This window comes from Miscanthus floridulus, chromosome 1 (genome assembly GCF_019320115.1).
Source record: "Miscanthus floridulus cultivar M001 chromosome 1, ASM1932011v1, whole genome shotgun sequence".
Classification (NCBI taxonomy): domain Eukaryota; kingdom Viridiplantae; phylum Streptophyta; class Magnoliopsida; order Poales; family Poaceae; genus Miscanthus; species Miscanthus floridulus.
The window spans coordinates 7,934,848-7,943,850 of NC_089580.1; the positions used below are offsets into that span (position 1 = coordinate 7,934,848).

The window sequence follows — 9,003 nt, forward strand, 5'->3', positions numbered from 1 at the left end:
ATTGTCGGACTCCTCGAGTGATGACGACGAGAGCGAGACGGGGCAGGGTACCCTAGACCATCTCCCTGACATCAGGGGGATGGCACCTAGGGCGTCGGCAAGCAGCCCGACGTTTCCTGGAGGAGGAGGAGAGGACGCCTCGAGGCCGGCGATCACCCGCCCCGGGGCCGAGGACGACATGCCCGAGGCACGGGCGTTAGGGAAGCACACCGTCAGCCCAGTGGGCTCGATGGCGGTGGTGGAGTAGGCGACGGAGGTGGCCCAACAGCCTCCGCAGAGGGTTGAGGCGGCGCTGGGGTCCGGCGAGGGCCGTCCGGCACCGACGGACATGGGGGCCGCGCCACTGCCGCTGCCACCACCGTTGGAGAGGACGAGGGGCGTGGTGCAGAAGGTGATGTGTCCCTGCTCGAGGTAAGTGTTTTGTCAATGGAGTTTGTGGCATCTTCCATTTGTTCTTCGGTCGTATGCTGACCACGTAAGTATCTCGTCTTCAGCCGGAAGCTTCATGCGGAGGCGCCCTCCTTGGCGCCATGTAAGGCGCTCAAGGTGAGCGCTAGCTCCACCGCCCAATGGGTGGCGGAGGTGCAAGCCGCCATACAGCATGGCGTGGCGTCAGTAAGGGCCGACCTGAAGGAGCCGGTCGCCCAGGGAGAGGCTACCGAGGTGGCCACGGAGCAAGCGGAGGAGGAGGAGACTATGCCCTGCGAGGCCGAGGCCTACGAGCCAGATGAAGCCGAGGCGTCCTTAGTCGCTGAGGCCACCGAGGCCGAAGCCGAGGCCCTTAGGACCTCCAAGGCCAAGGCGACAGAGGCCGGGGCGTCTAGGACCACCAAGGCCGAGGTGGCAGAGGTCGAAGCCCCCCAGGACCACCGAGGTCGAGGTGGCAGAGGCCGGCATGGGTGCGGCGGAGGCGGCGGCCTAGGAAGTGGAGACGGAGGTGGGGCAAGCTTCAGTACCGCCCCCGGTCCAAGGCCCACCGCCGTCGTAGGAGAGCGCTCGGGAAGTGGAGGTCCATTCGATCTCCTCCAACGATACTTCCTAGGGGAAGGAGGTGGTAGATGTCAAGGTGGCCAGCACCACAGAGCAGCCGGCTCCGACTTCTGACGAGGGAAGCTCGGCCCTCGTGCGGGTACAACCCGAGCCCCATGGGTGGGATCACCCGCGTGTCATGTGGCGGAGCCGGGACGACCCTGAGGGGGAGCCTCTGTTTGCCCTCGAGGACGCGGCCGATGGGGGGGCGCTGGGACTCCTTCGAGCAATTTCACCAGCTGGCGGAGCAGTCGCGGCAAATAGCGCTGTCCGTCATGGCTGATGACCTGCCCGGCGTTGCCCAGGTACACGTCTTCCTTTCTTGTGCTATGTCGTCTTTTCCCAAGTCTTCTCGCAGTGCTTGACGTTCGTTCTGCCTATCTAGGAGCTCGAGGCCTGGTCCCTCGGGAAGTCATTGTTCCTCCAGCGGGAGAGGGACGTCTGGGACCAGCTTCGGTGGCAGAAGGATTTGCTTCGCCAATGCCAACGAGCTTCTGGCGGCGCGGAGCACAGAGGTGGAGGACCTCCGCCTTCGCTGTGCTGATATGAAGGCCGAGGCGCCCATGGCTCGGGAGCAGGCCGCCCCTTTGGCGGTGAGGATTAAGGAGCTGGAGGAGGAGCTAACCTGGGTGGCTGGCGAGCGGGACACCTTCTAGTCCTGGGCCGCAAAATTGGAGGTCTCTGCCAAGGCCGCCGCCGGGCAGCTGGGGCGAAGCAGGGCGTACACCTATTGACGAAAGGTGCCCTGGCCAAGGCCCTCAAGGTGGTCGAGGCCTCCCGGGTCGAGGCCCTAGCACTGAAGGAAAAGGCCGAGGGTGAGTCCCGTTGAGCCGCGCCCCTTGTTTTATTTGTTTTTCTTGCGATCGACCCCTAACTCCCTGATGTGACACAGGGCTGGAGAGGGAGGCTTCTAGGGCGGCCGAGGCTTCTCGGGCTAAGGTCCAGAGCTGGAAAGAGAAAGCTGAGGGTGAGTCCTATTGGCCTTCGCCCCTATTCAACTTATTTCCTTTTGTGCTTAACCCCATCCCACTTGTCTTGGTGCAGGGTTGGAGAAGGAGGTCTCCCGGGCAGCTGAGGCTTCCGTTGCGGTGCAGGCGGTGCTCGAGGCCGAGATCGGGGAGCACAACGTGCTGCAGAGCGCCGCCCTTACCACCTGCGAGGCCCTGGAGGTTGAGGGGGTCCAGTCGGGCAGCTCCCTTGGGAGCCACTTGACTGCGTTGAGCGGCCAAGTGCGCGAGCGACTCCGGGGGGCGCTGCACATGAGCATCAAGCGCGCCCTGGCCGTCGTCTCCTCGCACTACGTCGGCATCGACCTCGAGGCCATCAGCGACGGTTATGTCTTGGCTGAGGATGATGAGGAGGCCAAGGCCGAGGTAGTGAAGCTGGTGGAGGTGGCCGAGGCCCCTGGCATGGCGCTGGCCAAGCTGTTCGAAGAGGAGGTGGTTTCTCTAGCGCCGATCGCTGACGCTGGCGACCCTAAGTTCTGACCTGGGCCAAAGGGGCCATGTAAACAGATTAGGATTTAGATTATTGTACCGTAACGCTTGTGGCTGTCGAGGCCCTTTTTTGAAGTACTTATGCGTCTATGCTTTTTAATCGTTTTTGTTGTATTTCCGAGCCTCTGCCCTCTGTCTCGTCTCTGAACATATCACTTTGCAAAAAACTTCCTCGGAGCCTAAGCTGCTCCTCATGCAAAAGGTGGTGAGGGAGTTGCCATAGCCCGGAGGCGTAGGCCGTCTCGCAGCTCGGCCGGCCTTTTGGCCCTAAGACAGACTTTTGGTCCTTCGGTTTTTTACAATTGATTTGTCCGAGCGCGCTAGAGAGTTTGGCATAGAATTTTTTTTGAAAAAACAACTAAAAACAGGGACTGGGACTTAGGGGGCCTTCTAGCCCCCGAGGGAGGCTCAGTTCTGCAGAGGCAGAGCTGAGTCTTGTTCGAGCCCCGTGGTGGGCACCTCTGTAGAGGCGGAGCTGAGTCTCCCTTATAGCGTTATCGTAACGCCGATCCCCCATCGATGGGCTCGGGGGGTTTCTCAAAAAATTAAAACAACTAAAGAACGCTTCTTTATTGTATTTCAAGAAACAAAGTATAAAATGCTTGGAAATTTAAGGGTAGAAGCGACGTAGCTGTTCTATGTTCCAAGCGTTGATGAGCATTTCGCCCTTCTCGTTGGCTAGCTTGTAGGTCCTGGGCTTTAGCACTTGGGCGACGATGTACGGCCCTTCCCATGGCGGGGTCAGCTTGTGGTGGCCCTTGTTGCTCTGCCTCAGTCTCAGTACTAGGTCGCCCACCTTCAGGTCTTGGCTTCGAATGCGCCAGGCTTGATAGCGTCGTAGGGCTTGCTAGTATTTGGCGGAGTGCAGCAGCGCGACGTCTCGAGCTTCCTCTAGTTGATCGAGGGCGTCCTCACGGGCAGTGCAGTTGCTTTGCTCGTTGTAGGCTTGTAGCCTCAGGGAACCATACTCCAAGTCAGTGGGGAGGATGGCCTCGGCTCCATAGACCAGGAAGAACGGTGTGGACCCCGTGGCTCGGCTCGAAGTGTTCCTCAGGCTCCAGATGACAGACGGGAGTTCGGCAAGCCATTTCTTGCCAAATTTCTTCAACCGGTCATATATTCTTGGCTTGAGGCCCTGTAGGATCATGCCGTTGGCACGTTCTACTTGGCCGTTTGTCCTGGGGTGTCCTATGGTCGACCAGGCCACACGGATGTGGTGGTCATCGCAGAACATCAGGAACTTGTGGCTGGTGAATTGTGTCCCATTGTCGGTGATGATGGTGTTTGGAACCCCGAACCTATGGATGATATCAGTGAAGAACAGCACCGCTTGCTTGGATTTTATTCGATTGATCAGACGAGCCTCGATCCACTTGGAGAACTTATCGATCACTACCAACAAATGGGTATAGCCCCCGGGGGCCTTCTGCAGAGGCCCAACCATGTCGAGCCCCCACACGGTGAATGGCCATGTAATGGGGATGGTTTGGAGGGCTTGGGCCAGGAGATGTGTCTACCATGCGTAGTACTGACATCCCTCGCAGGAGCGTATGAGCTTGGTGGCGTCAGCAACTGCCGTTGGCCAGTAGAACCCTTGGAGAAAGGCATTTCCGACGAGTGTCCGAGGTGCCGCATGGTGCCCGCAGGCTCCCGCGTGCAAGTCCCAAAGTAGGGCTTGGCCTGCCTCGGTGGTGATGCATCATTGGAGGTCGCCAGATGGGCTTTGCCTGTACAACTCACCGTTGCTGAGGACGTAAGTTTTGGTTCATCGTGCAAGCCATCGGGCTTTGGTCCTGTCAGCAGGAAGCTCTCCTCGAGCGAGGCAATCAAGGAACGGGACTCGCTAGTCCATGCCCTGGTTGGCCTTGGGAGGCTCTGCGTTGACTTCCCTGACCTCGGGCTCGGCCGAAGGGGTCTCAGTGACAGAGGGGGCCTCGGGCCCTGCGGTGGGCCCTCTTCGGCCTCGGGGGTCCAAGAAAAGCGTTTGGATTTCCTCAAGAGGTGGTACAGAGGTAAGCCTTTTTCGCCAAGGCGCGAGATGAAGCGGCTCAGGGCCGCAAGGCATCCCATAACCCTCTGCAGTCCTTTGAGATCTCGGATTGGTCCCATGTTGGTCACGGCTGAGACCTTCTCTAGGTTGGCCTCGATGCCGCGCTCCGAGACTATGAATCCCAAGAGCATGCCTCGGGGGACCCCGAAGACACACTTCTCGGGGTTGAGCTTGATGCCCTTCTCTCTGAGGCATTTGAAGGCTATCTCCAGGTCATCGACGAGATCACCAGCCTTTCTGGACTTGACCACGATGTCGTCCACATAGGCCTCGATGGTTCACCCGATGTGCTCGCCAAAGACCTGGGTAATGCACCGCTGGTATGCGGCCCCTGCATTTCTGAGGCTGAATGGCATAGTCACATAGCAGTACATGCCGAATGGTGTGATGAAAGAAGTCGCGAGCTGGTCGGATTCTTTCATCTTGATTTGATGGTAACCGGAATACGCATCAAGGAAAGATAGGGTTTCGCATCCCGCAGTGGAGTCAATGATTTGGTCGATTCGAGGTAATGGGAAAGGGACTTTTGGACACACTTTATTCAAACTGGTGTAGTCTACACACATCCTCCACTTCCCATTTTTCTTCTTGACTAATACAGGATTAACTAACCACTCTGGATGGGACACTTCCTTGATGAATCCGGCTGCCAAAAGCTTCTGCACCTCCTTACCGATGGCCCTGCGCTTTTCCTCGTCGAATCAGCGCAGGCGCTGCTTCACCGGTCTGGAGCCGGCCTGGATGTCCAAGGCGTGCTCGGCGACCTCCCTCAGTATGCCCGGCATGTCCGAGGGACTCCATGCGAATAGATCGGCATTCGCGTGGAGAAAGTCGACGAGCATGGCTTCCTATTTGCTGTTGAGGGTGGCGCTGACCCTCAGCGCCCAGCCATCGGAGTAGGCGGGGTCAACCGGGATGAGCTTGACGGCCTCCGTGGGCTTGAAAGTCCTGGCACGACGCTTGGGCTCGGGCGACTCGCCACCAAGTCAGTCAAGGTTGACGATGAGGGTCTCGGCCTCCACGAGAGCCTTGGCGTACTCGATGCATTCGACGTCGCAGTCGTATGCATGCTCGTACGTGGAATCGACAGTGATGACGCCGTTGGCGCCCAGCATCTTGAGCTTGAGGTAGGTGTAGTTGGGGATCGCCATGAACTTGGCATAGCATAGGCGCCCTAGGATGGCGTGATAGGTCCCCTTGAACCCAACCACCTCGAAGGTGAGGACCTCCTTGCGGTAGTTGGAGGGAGTACCAAAGCAGACGGGCAAGTCGATGCGTCCGAGGGGTCACGTGCGTTTCCCTGGCATGATGCCGTGGAAGGGCGCGGCATCACCTCGGAGCCGTGATTGGTCGAGCCCCAGGAGTTCCAGGGTGCTGGCGTAGAGGATGTTGAGACCGCTGCCTCTGTCCATCAACACCTTGGTGAGCCGGGTGTTGCCGATGATTGGGTCGACGACGAGTGGGTACTGCCCAGGGTTTGGTACGTAATCGGGGTGGTCATCCCGATCAAAGGTGATTGCCTCCCGAGACCAGTCGAGGTATCGGGGAGTGGCCACCTTAACCGAGAACACGTCCCGGTGCTCCCTCTTCCGATGACGCGCTGTGAGGCACGCTGAAGGCCCGCCAAAGATCATGAAGGCGTTGTACACCTCGAGGAACCCGTTGTCCTTGCCGTCGTCCCTATCGTCGGCGCCCTTCTTCTTGGCATCATCATAGGGGAGCCTGAGCTTGGTGTAGTAATGTCGGAGCATGGTGCACTCTTTGAGGGTGTGCTTCACCGGGCCCTGGTGGTAAGGTCAGGGCTTCTTCAGCATGTCGTTGAAGAGCCCGGGGCCTCTAATAGGGCCCCGGGGATTCTTGCGATTGCTGCTGTGACGAGACCGGCCTCGAGGACCTCCTGCTTCCCCTGGCGACCCTTTTTTGTTTTGTTGGGGAGGTAGGGGCCGAGGCCCCGGGGGCCTCGTCCCTCCTCCTCCCCTTGGCGTCGTTGTCGGGGAAGATGGCCCCAACAACCTCTTCACCCAAGGCGAAGTTGGTGGCGACGTCGAGGAGTGTGACCGCCGAGGTTGGCACGTTTCGGCCTAACTCTCGGACCAGGTCTCGGTAGGAGGTGCTGGAGAGGAATGCCTGGATGATTTCTGAGTCACCGACGCTGGGCAACTCGGTGCATTGCATAGAGAAGCGCCGGATGAAGTCTCAGAAAGACTCGTTCGGCTTCTGGCGACAACTCTTGAGGTCCTAGGAGTTCCTGGGGCGCACGTATGTGCCCTAGAAATTTCCGACGAAGACCTTTACCAAGTCGCACCAGTTGTGGATCTGGGAGGGAGGGAGGTGTTTAAGCCAGGCTCGCACCGAGTCTGATAGGAGTAAGGGGAGGTTGCGGATGATGAGCAGGTCATCATCCGCGCCGCCTAGCTGATAGGCCAGGCGGTAATCGGCTAGCCACAGCTCGGGGTTGGTCTCGCCACTGTACTTTGTGAGGTTGGCCGGTTGGCGAAACCGGGCCAGGAAGTGAGCACCGTGGATGGCCTTGCTAAAGACTCGAGGGCCAGGTGGCCCAGGAGAAGGACTATGGTCCTCCCTACTGTCGTAGCGACCGCCTCGGTGCGGGTGGTAGCCTCGGGCGGGCCCCTCGTTGTCGTGGCGCCGTCGTCTACTGACCACATCGTGGCCGCCTTGTGCCTCGCGTCGGTCACCAAGGCGATCGTGCACCGAGGGGGCCCTGTTGGCCGTTGGTGCTCGAGCAGGCTCGGGACGAACCGAGGCCTCTCTACCCTGCCGAGGTGATGCCGCGGGTAGTTCCGAGGCACCTCCACGCCATCTAGAGGCGAAGCTTTCGGCCTGCTATACCGCGGCAGTCTCGAGGAGGTCTCGGAGCTCATCGTGGACCAGTCGCCCCTCTGTGGTAGAGGGCTCAGGCATAGTCTGGAGTAGCATCGCCGCTGCCGTGACGTTCTGGCTAGCACGATTGAAGATAGGGGGTTGCTCGCCCCCTACGTTGTTGTTGATGCGGTGGTTGACGTCGCGAGCCCTCCGCTAGGCTAGTCCGCCATCACCGTGACCCCACTGCTCTTGCTCGAGGGTGTCTTGGAGCTGCTGCAGAAGGAGTCGGTCCTGCTCGACCTTGGCCTGGAGCTCACAGAGCTGCTCTAGGTCAAGGCGTCAAAGTTCCTCGTGGGCGAGGTTCTCGTTCCGCGCTGCCGAAGGCTCAATGCGTGGAGGTGCGGGGTCGCCTATCCCCTCATGGGGCGGGCAGCGACTGCCTGCCCCCTCATCCTCATCGCCCACGCTCGGCATCCCAAACTCGACGTAGAAGCACTCACGAGTGGGATCGTAAGTGCCTTCGTCGTCGGAGTTGGAGTAGCCGAAGCAGTAGTCGCTCGTGGCCAGGAAGCGGCGCATGGCTTCAGGGTCGCGAAGCCCGAAGAAGTCTGCTCTGACCCACGCCTCGTCCTCCTCCGAGGAGTCAGCGTGGGTGTGAGTCGAGGTCGTGGCGTCGAGGTCGAGGGCGAAGCGTTGGTGGCGTCCTGAGGGCTCCGCGTGAGCGGAAGCGTAGGCGGCGGCATTTGTCAACCCGAAGGGTTATGGGGATGGTGCCATCGCCGGGCTTCGCTCCACCGGAGTCGACCCCTCAGGAGGTGGTAGGGCAGAGCTTGATGACGGGGCATCACTGCGCGCCACCGACGTCTTTACCTTGCCCAGGCTTAAGCTGGACAGGTCCCCAACCAGGGACTCTGTACTAATAGCCGAGCATGGGATACCGGCGGAGCGCGGTGCGTCGCCCTGAGCTCGCGTGGTGTCGGGGTGGTCCCGCTCGCGTCGTGCCTGGCGAGCGTGATGAGAGCGGCGGCCCGGGCACCGTCTGCGCCTGGGCTGCTGGTGCGTGATGTCATCGTCGGTCGATGGGGCTCTGGGTGTGAGGAGTACCATATCGTACTCAGATCCTAGAGACATGAACTCTAGGCTAACAAACCAGATCACCGTGCCGAGACGAAGTGGTCGCACGGGGTCTGCCATCCGGAACTTGTTGGGATGACGAAGCTGACACGCAGTATGGCCCCTACCTGGTGCACCAACTGTCGGTGTTTCGGACCCGAGGGGTCCTCAACCAACTAGTCAAAATGTACTGCGTGCCCCTAATCCCGGATGGTGATGCAAAGAGACACAAGGTTTATACTGGTTCAGGCAATAGGTGCCCTACATCCAGTCTGAGAGATCGATCTTGTATTCCTTGCACCGAGGTGCTCGTAGTAGGGGGTTACAAGCAGGGCGAGAGAGGGAACTAATCCTAGGTCTCTGCGTAGTGGCGTGGGTTGCTTGAGATGTTGATCTCTTGCAATGAGGAGGAGTATGTGTTACAGAGCGTTGCGTTGTTCGTGAGCGTCTGAGTCTACCTTCTGTCTGTGACCGTCTGTGCGTGTGCACGTG

The 9,003-nt window shown here is 59.6% G+C and overlaps 1 protein-coding gene across 1 annotated transcript; it reads left to right on the forward strand.

Moving 5' to 3' along the window:
- The first annotated feature begins 328 nt into the window (after window positions 1-328).
- LOC136451734 (uncharacterized) lies at window positions 329-2,516 on the forward strand. The gene is made up of 6 exons (XM_066452422.1): window positions 329-411; window positions 495-849; window positions 1,415-1,544; window positions 1,922-1,996; window positions 2,074-2,198; window positions 2,379-2,516. The coding sequence occupies exons 1-6, from the start codon at window positions 329-331 to the stop codon at window positions 2,514-2,516; spliced, it is 906 nt and encodes a 301-aa protein (XP_066308519.1).
- Window positions 2,517-9,003: the final 6,487 nt, after the last annotated feature.

Bases quoted from the DNA above. Each gene is read 5' to 3' on its own strand.
- LOC136451734 (XM_066452422.1), top strand. From the start codon at position 329: ATGGGGGCCGCGCCACTGCCGCTGCCACCACCGTTGGAGAGGACGAGG. The intron at 412-494 runs GTAAGTGTTTTG...TCTCGTCTTCAG, and splicing joins GTGATGTGTCCCTGCTCGAG to CCGGAAGCTTCATGCGGAGG. The intron at 1,545-1,921 runs GTGGAGGACCTC...GATGTGACACAG, and splicing joins TGGCGGCGCGGAGCACAGAG to GGCTGGAGAGGGAGGCTTCT.